The sequence below is a fragment of the Pipistrellus hanaki genome (assembly GCF_964339955.1).
Source record: "Pipistrellus hanaki genome assembly, chromosome: 18".
NCBI lineage: Eukaryota > Metazoa > Chordata > Mammalia > Chiroptera > Vespertilionidae > Pipistrellus > Pipistrellus hanaki.
Genome location: NC_140520.1, coordinates 36,224,343 through 36,241,215, shown reverse-complemented (window position 1 = coordinate 36,241,215; position 16,873 = coordinate 36,224,343). Strand labels below are relative to the sequence as shown.

Genomic DNA, 16,873 nt, shown 5'->3' with positions numbered 1-16,873 from the left:
TTTCCCTGTGTCTGTGGACCAGGACCACAGGAGACCGATTCCCACTGACTCAGTAGCTCCAGGAGTAGAAACTGCAGATAACCTTTAGAGATTAACCGCTCAGTTCTGCTTCTGTACTATCTGCTTTTGCAAGATAGGTCCACATTCCTACGTCCAGCAGGATGTGGCTGGGATCGACCCTGCGGGCTGTTCCCAGCATTTAGAATTTAGAATTTAGAACAAAAGAAAATTCGTGGTTTAGACCTTTTAAAGGACTGCCTACACCTGAAACAGTGCAGTCATGTGGACTATACCTGCGTGTGGTGCTCTCCAGGCCATCCTGGCCAGTTCAATAAATCCTTGCCTGCTTTTTTTTAATCAATTAGCAGCCTCTGGTGCTTACTCTGTACCCAGGGTTCAACCCCACACACCAGGAGCGGGAAGGGCCTCCTACCTCGGCACTCGGGGGGCGCGGCGCTCCAGGTCCCGGTGGCCAGGCACCGCAGCTCGCGCGCCCCGACCAGGAGGAAGCCTTCGGCACAGGCGAAGCTGCAGGTGGACTGGAACCCCGAGGTGCCAAAGGGGTGGACACACTCCACCCGGGCCTGGTTTGGAGCCGGAAGATCCTGGCACCGCAGCGCTGAGGGTGATGGAGGAAGGGGGTGAGGGAGTGAGGGAGCGAAACGGCAGTACACACGTTCTCGTGCTCCCGCCCCTTAGCCACGTTCCTGCCAAGAACAGGGGCTCTGAGTGGGCGCCCTTACCCTGGGGAGCAAGAAAGTGCCCTTTTCTCGAGAGGGGGCTGAGGAGGAGGCAGGGCCGTTGTGAACCGGCTGAGCAATACCTATCTGTACGTTTCAGGATCTCTTCCCTTTGGGCCCGAGGACCTATGCTCAGTGTGCAATCCACATGCGCATCGAGACCTCAGTTCATAGACTGCGTTAGCATGGCCTTAGCTAAGAGGGCAACATATTGATAAAACAAAAAGATAAACGCCACCAATCAGAAGCTGAACATGAATGGTGGCCGAAACCAGTTTGGCTCAGTGGATAGAATGTCGGCCTGTGGACCAAAGGGTCCCAGGTTCGATTCTGGTCAAGGACATGTACCTTGGTTGCAGGCACATCCCCAGTTGAGGGTGGGCAGGAGGCAGCTGATGGATGTTTCTCTTTCATCGATGTTTTTAACTATCCCTCTCCCTCTCTGTAAAAAATCAACAAAATATATTAAAAAAAAAAAAAAGAAAGAAAGAAAGAAAGAAAGAAAGAAAGAAAGAAAGAAAGAGAGAAAAAGAAAGAAAGAAAGAAAGAAAATGAATGTGGTGGGTCCGGGGGACGAACATGGAGGTCACCACAGAGGGTGTGTTTCCCCTGGAACAGAGACGGAGGTGCTAACGGAGTGATGTCGGTGAAGAAGCAGAGCGTAAGTGGCATGCCCCCTGATCCGTGGTCTCAGTCACAGGTCGCAGATGGTCAGACAGAGAGAACATGTAGACGCTACAGAGGCCGCGTCTCACCTGTGCAGCTGGGACAAGCACCTAACGACCCCGGGGCGTTAGACTAGCAAGCTCCCTGCACGTTGCCTGGGTGTGACTAGTAGGGACAGCCATAGCCGTGGCGGCAGCCATAACGGGCAGCAGTCATGCCATCACGCTCTGCACCAGACGCAGACCGGACTGTCTGGGCAGAGACACTGGGAGCTCAGTGGGGCTCTGAGACTCCTCTCAGAGGCGGAGAGAATAAACACGTAGCTGTCTCTTCTGGGTGTTTCCGCCTGGAGACAGGGGTGCCTCCCACAATCGCTAAGACAGGAGCGCGTCCAGGGCTCCCATGTCTTTGCCTGAAAAGCACCCCATGACTCTCCTGCGCCCCCATCACCGTGCTCGGCCATCTCTCCCCCCCCCCCCCTCCCCATGACCTCTTTTTTTTTCACTTTTCTCCTTGTGGTAAAATACACATAAAATAAAGTTTACCCTTTACCACGTCACCGTTTTTACGTGTGCGGCTCAGTGGTACTGAGCACATTCCGCAGACCATAACCACCACCATCTCCTCAACGATTCTCCTCCCCGTGAACTGAAACTCCACACCCGTCACCAAGTAACTGCCCACGGCCCCTGGCCCCGCCCCTGGCAACCGCCACTCTGCCTGTGCGTCCATGATGCTGACTGCCCTAGGACCTCGTACAGTGGACACACATATCTGTCCTCCTGTGGCCAGCTTCTCTCTCAGCACAGTGTCCTTGAGGCTTGTTCACGGTGTGGCATATGTCAGCATTTCCTCCTTTTGGAGGCTGAATAATATCCCATTGCGTGCTTATGCCACATTTTGTTATCTATTCCTCTGCTGGTGGGCACGTGGGTGGCTTCCACATTTTAACTATAATGAATAACGTGCTATGGACATGGGTGTGCGAACCTCTTTTGAAGGCACTGATTTCAAACCACTGCCTGTTTCTAAGTCAGGCTCAGGGATTGACATAAATGGCCCCGAGCTCCCAGCACCTACCCTGGTAAAGCTCTCAGCAGCTTTAAGATAGCTCATGGCCACTGCTGCGGCAGGCAGGCCGGGCAGAGAGCAGCACACCATGTTACTGAAGAGGCTGAGCCTCAGAGAGACCAAAGCTCGTTGGCAGGAAATGACCAAACTAGACTGAACGCTTCATCCATTATTCTTCTGCCTCCCCATGCCCTTCCTCAGGCAACACCCCTGCCTCCCAGCTCCGTCTCCTTCACGCTCACCCACCCACTCACACGTGTCAATCAACGCAGCCCGGCCTTTCTTACAATATGTGGTGATGACCAAACCCCGAGACTGGATTTGCTCCCATTTCCTCCCTAGCGTCCAGCACAGCGGACTCGGCACCTAGTAGGTTCTTTGCGACTGTCTGACGAGTAAATGAATGACAGTGCAATGCTAACAGCAGATGCTGAGCCTTGAAGAGGCTGAGGGACACAGAGGGAGGCTGCGATGTCTCCGTACCTTGACAGAGCGGGGCCGGCGCCGTCCACCGCCCCGGGTCGGCACACCCGATGGTGTCCACTCCCTGCAGCTCGAAGCCCTCGGCACAGCGGAAGCGGCAGGTGGCGTTGTAGGGCAGTGCCCCGGAGGACGGGGGGCAGTCCACGCTCCCGTGGGCCGGGCGCTCCGGGGGCTCGCACGCGATGGCTGGAGGGAGAGTGTCAGGTCTGAAGCTGCTCACAGAGGTTTTTCTCAGACGAGCCCTCTGGAGACACTTCATCTTCCCCCCATGTGGCCAGGATGTTCAGCAGCTCAGGCCTCACTTCCCAGAGGGAACCTGCCCAGGACACCGGCATGGCCTCCTTGCCCGGCCGCTCACCTGCCCTTCGGGTCTCAGCCGAGACCTCACTTCCCTTAGGAACCTCTCTGCCCACCACCGGGGCACAAGCTGCCCCCACAGCTCCTGGTCCTGCTGTTCGCCCATGACGGTAACCCTGCCCCTCGGAGCGCTGCCTTTCTCGTGTAGCTCAGAGCCGGGCAGTGTGGGTGCATCAAGGTGCCCTTGAAATACTTGCTGGCATTACTTGTGGAAGAGGAAACAGAGCAGGCTGGACCTTCAGGGAAAGCTGGTGCGCACAGCTTACTGCTGACTCTATCATCCACCCCGTGAAGGGGTCCTGAGGGGGCGGTGCCTCTGGACACAGGAAGCCATCCCATCAGACCTCAGCCACCCAGTGCAGCCGCCGAGACCCTGAGCACAGTCAAGCCCAGAGGCCTTGGGGCTGGGAGACTGGCTTCCTCGTTCCCTTCCTTCCCCAGGCGGGTTCGTCTCCAGCTGGTCCTGTGTGCCTGGGTCTTCTTCAGAGTCAAGACCACCCTCACCCTGGGCTGGGACTTCTGGTTGGTCATCACAGAACTGTCTCCCCAGGTGGTGGGTAAGCAGCTGCCTCCCCAAGCGACAGGCGGGGGCTGGGTGGGACGGGGTCGGGGGCTTAGAGGGCACTTTCAGTGTGGAAAGAGCCAGGCACCCTAACTTTCCCATTTTTATTTTATTTTAGAGAATCAAATCAAAATGACCAGCTTAATAACACTCGCCCCCTACATCCTCCTTCTTGTACTCTGTCCACTTTGCAGCTAACAACGGGAGACAGGGCCCTGGGTAGTGCTTTTGCCTGAGAACCCGGACTTAAGCTGAGTATCTCACTGGACAGACACAAGCCACGAAAACCATGGTCGATGGGTGACACCCCAACCAGCACCCGCATCCACCACAGGCCCTCGCTCTCTGCCAGGCTGTGCTATGGAGCGCGCTCCTCTCCTCCTCCTCTGGAGGTTCCCGGGGTCCGTGAGGAAGGGAGCAATGGGGTCCACGCACCTACACACCGCGGGGGCTGATCCGTCCAGGTTCCCGAGGCCAAGCACGCCAGCTCGCGGGGCCCGTCCAGCGTGTAGCCTTCGGCGCAGTGGAAGCTGCACCGGGAGCTGAAGGAGAAGCTGCCCAGGGGGTGGCTGCAGTCCATGAGCACACGCGGAGGGAGCTCCAGGCCCCCGCACGCCCTCACTGCGGGGACAAAAGTCCTGTTTCCATCACAGGCTAACGGCGAGGCCAGGCTTGCAGAGAGCTGGAGCGGTCTGCACAACCCTCTCACCCAGCACCCCCGCTCCTCGCCCAGCCTGGTGCTCCTCTGTGTGGGAAATACTCACTCTACACTCTTGGCCTTCGTTTTGCTTCCCTTTTACCTTTTGAGATTTTATGACAAACTAAAGGCTTGGTGCACAAATTGGTGCACCAATAGGGTTCCTCGGTCTGGCCTGTGGGATCAGGCTGAAACCAGCTCTCCGACATCTCCCAAGGGGTTCCAGATTGCTAGAGGGCACAGCCCAGGCCGAGGGACCTGGTGTGCCATCGGGGCAGGGAGAGATGCGGGAGGTTGGCTAGCCAGGGAGGAACCGTGGGAGTGCTCTAGGGCGTGTCCAGCCCATCTAGCTCAGTCCCGATCAGCTGGACCACAGCAGCAAGCTAACCTACAGGTGGAAGTGTCTGCCCCCTATGGTCAGTGCAGGTCATAGCGAGCGGTTGAGAGGCCTTAGCAATATCATTAGCATAGTATGCTTTGATTGGTTGAACGGCCAAATGGACAACTGAACACTCGGCATATTAGGCTTTTATTATATAGGATGTTCTCCCTATGGATAGTGTTTTTGACCCAGAGTGTGTGTCTTGGAGAGCTTGAGTCAGGCGGAGGGACAGGTGGTAGAGAAAGCACAAGCCCAGGACTCCAATGTGGGTAAAATGGGGCCTCACCGTATTCACATTCTGGTCCGTAGAACCCGGGGTGGCAGGAGCAGGTGTAGTTCCCGATGGTCTCCACGCACTCCCCCTGCTGGCTGCAGGATGCATCCTGGCAGGAGGCTGCAGGGACAGAGGGGCAGAGTGTGGGGAAAAGCAGATTCTTATTCCAGCCACAGCCCCTCTGTGCTGGCCACGCCATGGGCCCCGGGAGAGCAGCCCGTTTCCTGGGGAGGAAGCCACATGGCTCCAGCACAGGCCGCGCTTCGTGTGGACACAGTGACAATGGGAGGGAGCCACAGAGAGAAGGGTACACAGAAGCTCCTCCCTGTGCTACCGAGCAGCTTGTGGCTTCCCAGCCAGCAGTACTCAGAGTGCCGTGCTCATCCGGGACCTGTGACAGGTGTCCTGGCACGGAGGCTGGGAACCACGTGGAGTCACAAGTATGACCTCAGTCCTGGCTCTGCTGCCTACCAGTGACCTTCCTGTGACCTCAGGAAGGTCCTGCTAGGAGCCCAAGCTGCCCATCTCTTCCACCTTTACCCATCTCAAATCTCTGCCCAGAACCACGCGGTGACAGAGCTGAGGAGCCACGGGAGGCGTCTAGGCCTGCTCCTGGTAAAGGGCAGACAGACAGCTTTATGAGCAGCTGTTTTGCAGGTCTAACTGCCGGGAATGGGCGTTGCAGAGTGGCTGACCTGCTGGCTGCTTCACCGAGTCTGTGCCCGGGTGGCAGACGGAGAAGGGCCAGCGTGGCTTTCCTGCAGGATGCTCTGTGAGGGGTGTGCCTGCGCGGTAGCTGGAGGGTTTCTGGTATAACTGATGCCACCGGAGGCTGAGAATGTTTTCATTCCTGTTTTATTATGAGGTCATAGCTGGGCAAGGTCTGTGGCCAGACTGCTTTCTGTGGTGTTTCCTGTGCACTGAGCCCCGGCCCCACTTTGGGCTCCACCACAAGAGGAAACCCATAGGTCACCTCGAGGGCTATGCGAGGTGATCTCTATGTTTCCGCTCGACTCTGAGATGCTCCGAGTCCCGGAGCCATGCAGGAGTTCCCCTGACAACCAGAGAGCTCGGTGACGCTGCACGAAGGCAGTGGCAAGGGTCATGAAGAGAAGGCGCAGGAGGCAGCAGGAGCTGGTAGAGGAGGCGTGGTCCTGGCCCTGCCTCCTGCCCAGCGGGGCCTCGCAGGAGCAATGCCTGCCACCCGGTGCTCAGCACACAGCTTTGCTCTGACTGTGGCTGCCCAGGCTCTCTGAGTGCTAGGGACGAGAAACCAGCACTGTTCTATATCTACTCCACTCCAGGGTTCCATCCAGATAGTAACTTGTCTGCTCCTTGGGCACTCCAGGAAAGACATGAACGACAATTCAATGACTCAATCTTTTTTTGCAAGCCTGTTCTGAGGTCTGACAAATCCTGACATTTATGGAATGATTCAAAAGTAATTTATTGTTGCTGTATGCTTATCTGTTCCTTGTCCACCTCCTACAGGGAGCGGATGGTTCCCTACATCCTCTTCACTGCGATGGTAAAATGCCCACCCGTGGTAGTGGGATGGAAGTCAACTGCACTCGGGTGAAATGGTGCCAGTCAGGGATGTCCACCAGTGCTGCAGGGCATAGGGGTGGCAGCACTCGTGCCAGTAATTTGCGATCTCTTTCCAGTCCTGTAATTGTCTGCACCCTTTACTGGAGAAGACGGCCTTGCAGGATGCGTGCTGACGGTTGGGAGGGGAGTGGGAGCCGTGGCATATCAGAACATCCAGCGGCAGCCGCGGGCAGGGACCTCTGGGGACAATAAGCTCCCTGGCAGCAGGGACAGACTGGGGGAGCGGGTGCATGAGGACTATTCTGCAATGTCCGTCCTGGCCTTTGAAGACAGGCTTGTTAACCAATGAATTTATTTAGTAACCAATAAATTATTTATAACATGGGGCTCGACTACAGGACAATGCATTTATGGATACATTTTCCCTCAGCAAGGAGGCGTGGGTGAGGAGAGGGAGAAAGTGGAAGGAATACACTGTGCATTCTGTTCCTATCGCTGAGGGCATCTAGGGGGAGGTGTTTATAATCTAAAGAAATGAGGAACACTCAGCACAGTGTGGCATTGTAAGACGGCTTAGTACGGGAGGAGCTTCAGAACGCCCCCAGCTCTCCTGTTCCGGGCGGTGGGCCCCCTCCGTAGGCACTCCCTCCCACGTGCCCAGGTGCCAGGGCAGGAGGGCCCCTCCAGAGGGCAGCCACCCCAGAAAGATAGAGCCAGTCCTAGCACTGGGCACATAGTTTGGAGAAGACCAAGCTGCGGTGCATGTCTGCTTAGCCTGGAGGTGGGAGAGTGAGAACCATATATGCTCCCAGGATCTCACCTCTTTCCTGGTCCCCACCCACCAAAGCCCGCCCGCCTGGAGACATGCTGTCCCTGAGGGGAACCCATAAAGCACCTGTCACCTGGGTCATGTTCTCCGATTGTCTCGCGAGAATGCAGAGCAGACAGTGGGCGCCTATGTGGCTAAAACAACTGCCCTGAAGTCAGCACGAGTTTCTAGCGGGCTCCGGCATCGGGGCTTAGAAGCTGGGGCAGGTCCTTAGGTTCATGGCTCCGGGCCTTTTCTCGTCAGCCAACGAGAGGAATGGGAGGTGCATTGAAGAGTCTCGTGAGGACTAAATGCCATGGACAAGAAATGGCCTCATGGCACGTGAGCGAATAACCGTGCAGGAACGTACTGATGTCCAGCCGTGTCTCTAGGGGCAGGGCCGAGTTCCCTCTCTCTTACACTCTCTCTCCCGCTGGGGCCCGGAGTGCAAAAGCTCCGGCCTGCACTGCAGAGCCTACAGCTTCCTGGGCACCTGGTCCAGCAGCCACACAATGAGGAGGGTGGGCCAGGTGAGAGTCAGACTCCCTTCTGGTTTCAGAAGTCCAGTTCTCTCTCACCCGGGTCTCCTATTCTCCCAGGTGCTCGGTGCTGCTGCTTGATTGGCCGTCTACTCTGTTTGCTGTCCCTGACTCTGACTCCAGGGTACCGACCCAGTGGCTGCATCGGCATTTCTATGAAACAGACAGATTGGGAGCAGCGAAGACCTACCTGTGTAGCACAGCGGCCGCTTCCTCCGCAGGCACGGTTCGTCATTCCACCTGCCGGGCTCCGACGGGCTCTTGATGTAGATCTCCACGCAGTCCTGGTTGTTCTTCTTGTTGTTGGGCTCGTGCTCCGCCCAGTTCTCCGCCTCCGGGGTGAGCGTCTTGTTGGTGCCCACCCAGGTCCATCTGCCGTCGATCTTCCGGATCCCGATCCAGTAGTAGTGGCTGTAGTACGGGATGGCGTCGTTGAGGTACGCGATCTCCTCTCTGTTCTGGATGGCCACCAGGTCGGTGAAGTACTTCTGGCAGAACCTCCGGGAGGCGTCCCACGGGTAGGCCTTGGTGCCGAAGTGATAGGTCCACGCGGCCACTCCTGTCTGGCTCATCAGTTCTGGGGAAGGAGAGGGAGGGCCAGTGAGTCGGCGTTTCTAGCCGGAGGGGCGTGAGCGTGAGCATGGTTCCGTGGAGCTGGATGAGTTTCTGACCGGAGGACCAGTGCCCGGAACATGACCCTTTATGTCTAACCTGGTTGTTCTAGGGAAAGAGTGGGTTCTGTCTTTCACTTAAAAGTGAGCATGAAGCCGAAACCGGTTTGGCTCAGTGGATAGAGCGTTGGTCTGTGGACTGAGGGGTCCCAGGTTCAATTCCGGGCAAGGGCATGTGCATTGGCTATAGGCACATCCCTGGTGGAGGGTGTGCTGGAGGCAGCTGGTCGATGTCTCTCTCTTAGATGTTTCTAGCTCTCTATCTCTCTCCCTTCCTCACTGTAAAAACTCAATAAAATATATTTTAAAAAAAAAAAGTGATCATGAAGCCACAATAGGAAAATGCCCTCTTGGGGTCATAAGATACCAGAACCGGAAGGGACCTTAGAAGTCATCTAATCCTTTTGTGAGGGGAGGGGGCATGGCAGATCACTTGCCAAGTTTACATTAAATGACACGTGAAAGGTCTGGGTGGCAGCCTCGGATCTATAGGTCCCAGCTGTTCCCATGGGAACTAAGATGCAGCCTGCTGGTTCTGTCCTCACCCACCGCAGTTACTTTCTTAGCCAAAGAGAACGTCCACTGCCAGGCCTGGGCACAGCTCTTCCCGCCGCCCGGGCTGCCGTCCCCCGTGCCTGCTGCCCTCTCCCCCGGTTCCTGTGACCTCCAGACGGGCGTGGCGTTTCTCCCTCCGGCCCCCCTGCCTCCACTCCGCCTCCACCTCCCTGTCGTAGTGTCTGTTTCTATGACCCGTCCACACCTGTGGAATGTGACTCCGGACGGGCTCTCTTTTGAGCTCTGGCTCCTTCACAGCAAGCAAAGAGCTTGGGCCTTCACAGGCTCCCTAAGCGCTGGCCGTGACACCCACAGGCTGGGGCAGCGGCGGGTTAGACAGCAGCCCTGGCGGGCAGTTCTGCACTCATCCCACTGCTCCTGGCTGTTTCTCTTTGATAAATTACTTCCTCCATCTCTGCTTGCTCACGTGTCAGTAAGTAAGGACCTCTGAAAGGGTTCTTGGTGATGTGAAATGAAATAAAGAATGTGCCCTTCAGCGTATGAGGGGCTGGCATGATGGTGCAGCAGCATCACAGCCAGCAGAGCCCGGCAAGCGGAGGCCGTGCCCGGGGGGAGAGGCGGACCCCCAGCAATCAGGCCTGGAAGCGGCTCCCTTTCCTGTTTATAAAGTCTTCTTCCTCCGCAGCCTCCCCGCTGCCCGTGGGAGGCGCTGAGTGTCCCTTCCCGCCGACACCTTTGCTGATTGTTTTGCCATAAGACTTTGTTCTGCGATTGCCAGGGCTCCAGGGAATTCTGCCTTTGTGAGTGCCTTCTTCCATGATGTTTACTAAAAACTGTCTGTTAGCGTGGTGAGCATGGTCCTATGCACCAGGAGGTGACGGTTTGATTCCAGGTCAGGGCACAGGCCCGGGTTGCGGGCTCGATCCCTAATGGGGGGCGTGCAGGAGGCAGCTGGTCAATGATTCTCTCACATCATTGATGTTTCTATCTCTCTCTCCCTCTCCCTTTCTCTCTGAAATCAATTTAAATAAATTGATTTTTTAAACAAACAACTGCATTGGCATAAAGAAGAATCTATTAATATTGTATCCTACAAACTTTTTCTTTGACCCAGTAACAGAAGGAAACATTTTTTTAAAGAAATTGTGTGTCTGTCAGAGTAGCGTGGGCCTGGGCCTGCTGTGCTGATGGAGGGGGAACTCGGTCCTTGTCCAGCAGCGGGATGGTGGGGGGTGCATTTTTCCTTCCAGGAATCTGGGCTCGGACAGCTCCCCCTCCTCACCGCAGCCGGCTCCCATCCCTAACTTCTCCCACTCGGAGACGTCACCCTAACCACCTGGGGCCACGCGCAGGGTTCGCGGGAAGGTTACCAGAGAGCAGGGCACTGAGGCGGAGGAGCTGGGCGGCTCTGAAGACCAGGCCCTGAGACCTCCAGTTCCAGGCGGCGCTGGGGCAGCGAGCCTGCAACGAAAAGAGAGAGCATCCTCTCAGGGCGGTGCGCACTCCCGTGCAGAGCGGTGATGCTGGGCTGCCATCCTGCCCGTGTCCACTACGGGCGTGGCCGAGCCCTCTCCCCACTCCCTGTTCCTCACTGCTCTGCCTCTGAGTCCCACCCTGGCTGGACTCCACGCCGACGCCGTGCCGTTTCTCCCTTCACTCGACGCAAATGTATCGAGCAACTGTTTCGTGCTATTTACGTTGCCCTTTGATAATACGTTTTGTAGAGTGATTGTAGAGAAAACACTGTCACTATTGTTTTGCAATAATCTCCCTTTAGGAACTGGCATGCCGCACCCAGGGGGAATGGGAAGTCACATGAAAAGGGCCTGACCCACCTGGTGTGCTAAGAATTTCAGCAATTGGCTTATGGGTACCAGGAGGTGAAAAAGGTGGACAGTCTAGTCTCAGCTCCTGATATTACCCCTACATTGACACCCCCCGCCCCCGCGCCCCCCAACAGATTCTGCAGCAAAGCGTCTTGTAGTCTCCTGGACGTGCTGTACGTTCTCTGCGTCCTCACGCCCGGAGTTCCCCCTCCTCCCGTGTATGTCCCCCTCTGCAAGTCCACACACCTCCTCCGAGGAGCTGCCCCCACCACGCCCTCCCTCCCACGCCAGGCAGCTCCCTCTCCCGGCCCACGCTCTTTCCCACCGTGCTCAGTAACTGCTGATTTACTAAGTGTCAGCCTTTGTTCAAGGCACTGGTTAAGATGACAAAAACCAACATGATTCCCGTCCTTGTGGAATGTAGTGATGAAGACTATTGAGGAAGACAGACAATAAAACAAACATCAGCAAGTATGCAGCAGTGCCAAACGAGGAAACAGGACGAGTAGGCGGCAGCTGTAAGGGGCAGGGAGGGAGTGAAGGTGGGGTCATGTGACAGAGTGCCCGGTGGTTACGTTGGAGGGGAGGCCAGGGCAGGGGATGTGCAGCCAAGAGCACAGAGACACAGGAGGAAGCGCCGTGAAGACGAAGGAACGCGATGTGAAGGCTCTGGGAGGGCGTTAAGAGTGGAGAGTTCGGAGAACAACAAGTCCTCGGGGTGGCTGGCACGGGACGGGCAAGGGGGAGAAGGGTGTGAGATGAAGCTGGTGACGTGTCACCCTGGGAACCAAAACAGAGGGATGAGACTTTGTTCTGGTGCAATGAGAAGCTGGAGGTGGCGCGTCCGGGAGATGGGGCTTCAGAGAGGGAGTGGTGTAGTCTGATTGCTGCTGAAACAGGAAGGGGCCAGAGCCTGTGAGTCTGAAATGACAATCGCAGGACTCCCATGGCCAGAGAAGCATCCTGAACAGCTGCATCGGACCATGGTGTGTGGTGAATGGGGAGCAGAAGGGGGCGCTGTAAAGGCAGCAGGCCGCGGTGACAGTGACAGTGACAGTGACAAGTGACAGGCCTGCTGGGCCGGGCCGGCGGGAGTGCGCACGGGAGCACAGGTGGCGGTCAGAGGAGGCAGGACTTGTCGGCAGCGTCCAGGTTCCCAGCCGATGGGTTAGTAGCTCCCTAGGTTTGAGGGTGGTGGTGGTGCACGGATGGTCGCAGCCCCACATAAAAAGTACAAAATGAAACAGTGGAAAAAAGAGGTCGCTAAGCTGAACAGAAAATCAGAACTAGAAACAGGAGGAAACCCAAGACATCAACACTAGGAATTAAAGCATATATTTTAATTAGACAACTGGTCGCCATTACTCAGTGTGAAATAGCGCCATTAAAAAAAAAGTAACATGTAATTTTTTTAAAAAGTCCGTTAGCTAATGGCTGAGTTATCTCCCCACAAATATAAAGGGCTGTTTTGCATTAGATGTCAAAAATTTCTGTTTTGCCTTTCGATCAGAGAAGTTAGACTCCTCAGAGTGCCGACTATGAAACTACCCTGTGCCTACCCTCTGGGCCAGGGTGGGGAACCTTTCTCTGCCAAGGGCCACATGGACATTGATAACATCTCTCAAGGGCCACACAAAACTTAAACATTAGCCCGCTATTTTGGTCAAACATTTAATTACTCACCCCTAATGCCTCAGCAGGGCCCGACCCAATGATTTCCCGGACTTTATAAGGGAGTCCCTGAGCCAGCCATTCCCCACCCCTGCTCCAGGGTGAGGTCCGGGGTCTTCTCTCAGCGCGACGGTTACACAGAAAGTCCTTGCGATCTCAGGGGGGGATTGATAAGCTCCCGCTCACAGAGCTCTGAAGCTGGACATGCTAACAGCCAGTAGCCAGCCCAGGAAAATACGAACCATTTAGCTGTGTTTTGAAAAACAAGTAACGGAGGGAAGAGTAAGAACTAGATGCCACAGACCTAAGGTGGTTCGAGGTATAAATGGAAGAGAATCCAGCCCGGCTGGTGTGGTTCAGTGGTTGAGCATTGTCTCATGCACCGTGGTCGCCAGTTCTATTCCCTGTCAGGACACATGCCCCAGTTTTGGGCTCCATCCCCAATAGGGGATGGGCAGGAGGCAGCTGATGGATGTTTCTCTCTCAGCGGTGTTTCTGTCACTCTCTCCTTCTCCCTTCTCTCTCTAAAAAAAATTAATATATTTTATACTTAATATATTTTAAAAATAAATAAATGAAAGAGAATCCAAGCCTGCTCCTTAGCCCCTGGAACCTTGACTAACATTAGCACCATTTTCCTGTATGTTTCCATCAAGAGCTCCACCTCCAAGCGCTACCTGCCTGAGAACGCCCCACTGTTAAGCCCTAACCTCTCTCCTCAGCCCTAGGCGCTGGTTGAAGCCACTCTCTGAACTTGAAGCAAATTACACGCAGGGTGTGAGGTTCCTGAATCCCTGAAAGTCAAATGTGTTAAAGAGTGAAGGAAGAGAGAGGTCTTGCCTTTGTGACCTTAAAAACAATCCCAGGGCGCGGGGCCCTGCACTTCACTGCGCCCCGTCTCGGTGGAGGACACCACAGGAGTTTCTGAGCATAAAGCCCGGGTGGCCATAGGGAGGGGCTCTCCACCTGGGCCCCGCATGGAGGTTGGGGACCCCCCTGTGGTTTTCCACGGAGCGTGGTGTTTCTGTGGATGTCTTCATTTATCTGAGAAGAGGACTTCTTTCCTCGGAATCTCAGAGAACGCCAAGCCCCGATAGATGAGCACCCCCCGGAAACAGAGGAGGGTCCCGAAGGGAACAGAAGGAAGAGAGGGATGACTGCTCAGTCATTCAAGTTGGCCAATTCAGGAAGCCTAGGACACGCCAAAGATAAGACAAGAGTGAGCCACGTGCTTATGCCATCCGGATTCAACCTCAGGCCAGGCTGAACCCTTTCCTCTTCTCTTCATCGCTCTCTACCCTCTTCCGACACAGAGTCCTCGGTACATGAATCACCAAAGCGTCCTCATGACAGGAATTAGCAAAGCGTCCTCATTACAGGAATTAGCAAAGCACGCTCTGATTGCGCAGGGAGGCGGGTGAATCAGGTGCGAGGCGTCCCAGGGAAGAGGCTGTAGCCCTGGGCCTGGGGGAGGTACCCCTGGTGAGCTGGGGTAAAAGCCCCCTGTGTCTTATCGCAGCAGATGTTAGTGAATTAAGGCCTTTCTCCTCGGATCTTCTCTGGACCCAGGCCTCCATAAACCCAGGCATTCTCTTTCTCCTAAGGACCATGGGGAACCTTTATTTATCAGCAGCCACGGGCCAGGCTCAGAGCGCTTGTTTTCAGCGTCATCTCACTTCATCCCCATCCTGACCCGATAGAGCAGAATACTATTTAATCATTTCACAGATGAGGAAACTGAGTCCCCGAAACTGAGACTTAGGGAAGCGATGGAGACCATGTGGACACCCCCCCCCCCGCCCCACCAGTCCCAGCAGACGCCCGGGGCTCAGAGACAGAAACTGGAGGCAGGGGATGGGAAACCCATCGGCCATAGGCGAGCCCCAGGCACCTGCTCAGCCTTGCGTTCAACCCAGAGAGGAGAGCATCCCTGGAGAAGGGAGTCCCTGTGGGCTCTCCTGGATGCCAGAGGCCAGGAGCCCAGGGGCAGACAGCGCCACACCTAACCATGCCCCTTCGGTGAAACCCCGGCTCAGCCCGGCATCGCAGCTGCACGGGACCCTGGGAATCACCTCCGCTCCCGAGGGCGCTGGGAGGGTGAGTCAGGCTTTGGCGGGCTTTGAACAGCTCACACACTCAGAGGGCCAGTCCACAGAGAGCCCTGTGGCTGCTGCTGTCCCTCATTTCCTAACCTGGCCCCTGTCCCGTCCAGCCCGAACCCCTGCAGCGCGCCCCCCGCCCACAGGAGAGAGAGACGTGGACTTACCATCTCCTCTGTGCCCAGCCGGTTCTGCCGTCGTCGGCCCAGCCCGGGCGCCTCCCGTTCTTATAGTCTCGCTGCCTGCCCTCGGTGTCAGCTGTTTACAGCAGCAACTTCCTACTCCCTTGCCAGATCTCCACCACAGCCCTTCCCACGAAGGGAGAGCTGATAACCCAGGAGCAGGGCTGGCGGCTGCCAGAGCAGTGGCCGGGGGGGGGGGGGGGGGTCCCCCCACTTCCACGGGGGATGCTCTGGAGACGGGCAGGTGTGACTCACCGCCGGGCATCCCCGCGGAGCAGGCAGGGAGAGCACCCACGCCCAGGTCAGGTCCCCTGTGACGATGGCAGGAGCCCCACTGTAAGGTCACTTATTTGGAAAGCCAGCTCTGTCTTGACTGTAAAGGCTTAGTGTCCATTTTCCACTTCTTATGAGGCCTTGGTGCTGCCTCTCTGCCAAGGGCCTTCGGGGGAGGGAGTGAGAACAGCAGCACAATGACGAAGGAGGGCCGGACGGGAAAGGCCACGGAGGGCTCTCTGGCCACAGTGGGCCAAGGAGATTGTTGGAAACAGTTTTTTTAATAACTCATTATTGTTCAGATTATTACAAATGTGTACCTCTTTCCACCTCCCCCTCAATTGCTCCCCTCCACCAGGTTCCCACCCCACCCTCTGCCCTTTCCCCACCCCCCATTGTCCTCATCCATAGGTGCACAGTTTATGTTCAGTCTCTTCTCGCACCCCCCACTCCTCTTTTCCCCGAGAATCGTCAGTCCACTCCCCTTCCATACCTCTGATTCTATTATATTCAACAGTTACTATTGTTCATCAGGTTTTTTAATTCCCTTGGGTTTTAGTTTCACTTGTTGATAGTTAACATATTTGTTGTTCATAATTTTTATCTTTATTTTCTTCTTCTTCATAGAGACCCCCCTTCAGCAATTCATATAATTCTGGTTTGGTGGTGATGAACTCCTTTAGCTTTTTTTTATTTGTGAAGCTCTTTATCTGGCCTTTGATTCTGAGTGATAGCTTTGCTGGGTAGAGTGTTTTTGGCTGTAGGTTCTTGCTATTCATCACCTTGAATATTTCTTGCCATTCCCGTCTGGCCTGCATGGTTTCTGTTGAGAAATCAGCTGACAATTGTATGGATGCTGCTTTATAGGTAACTACCTGCCTTTCTCTTGCTGCTTTTAATATTCTTTGTCTTTTGCTCTTGGAATTTTAATTATGATGTGTCTTGGTGTGGTCCTCCTTGGATTCCTTTTGTTTGGGGTTCTGCGGGCTTCCTGGACTTGTAAGTCTATTTCTTTCCCCAGGTGGGGGAAGTTTTCTGTCACTATTTCTTCCAGTATTCTTTCGGTATCTTGCTCTCTCTCTTCTTCTGCGACCCCCATAATTCTGATGTTGGTTAGCTTGAAACTGTCCCAGAGGTTTCTTACACTATCTTCAACTTTCTGGATTCTCTTATCTTCTTGATTCTGTGGAGGAGTATCCTCTGGCTCTTTGTGTTCTAAATCTTTGTCTTGATTCTTGTGATCTTCCAGTCTGTTTTTAGGACTCTGTGTAATATTTTTTTATTTCAGACAATGTTTTCTTTATTTCTAATTGATCCCTTTTTATTTCTAGTTTATCCCTTTTTAATTATTTTTTTTAATATATTTTATTGATTTTTCACAGAGAGGAAGAGAGAGGGATAGAGAGTTAGAAACATCAATGAGAGAGAATCATCGATCAGTTGCCTCCTACACACCCCCTACTGGGGATGTGCCTGCAACCAAGGTACATGCCCTTGACCGGAATCGA

General features: G+C 55.0%; 1 protein-coding gene across 4 annotated transcripts in view; it reads right to left on the bottom strand.

Moving 5' to 3' along the window:
• Positions 1-15,163, bottom strand: part of SELP (selectin P) — a 32,952-nt gene extending 17,789 nt beyond the window's left edge. For 3 of the 4 annotated variants that reach the window (XM_084867053.1, XM_084867055.1, XM_084867056.1), the window contains exons 1-7: positions 15,078-15,163; positions 10,685-10,775; positions 8,318-8,704; positions 5,245-5,352; positions 4,315-4,500; positions 2,961-3,146; positions 434-619 (exon numbers count right to left, since the gene is read on the bottom strand). In XM_084867053.1, coding sequence (XP_084723179.1) covers positions 434-619; positions 2,961-3,146; positions 4,315-4,500; positions 5,245-5,352; positions 8,318-8,704; positions 10,685-10,775; positions 15,078-15,080 — 1,147 coding nt within the window. In that variant the 5' untranslated portion in view covers positions 15,081-15,163. The remainder of the gene's footprint in view (positions 1-433; positions 620-2,960; positions 3,147-4,314; positions 4,501-5,244; positions 5,353-8,317; positions 8,705-10,684; positions 10,776-15,077) is intronic. The other variant, XM_084867054.1, reaches the window with a different exon arrangement.
• Between the last annotated feature and the right edge of the window lie 1,710 nt (positions 15,164-16,873).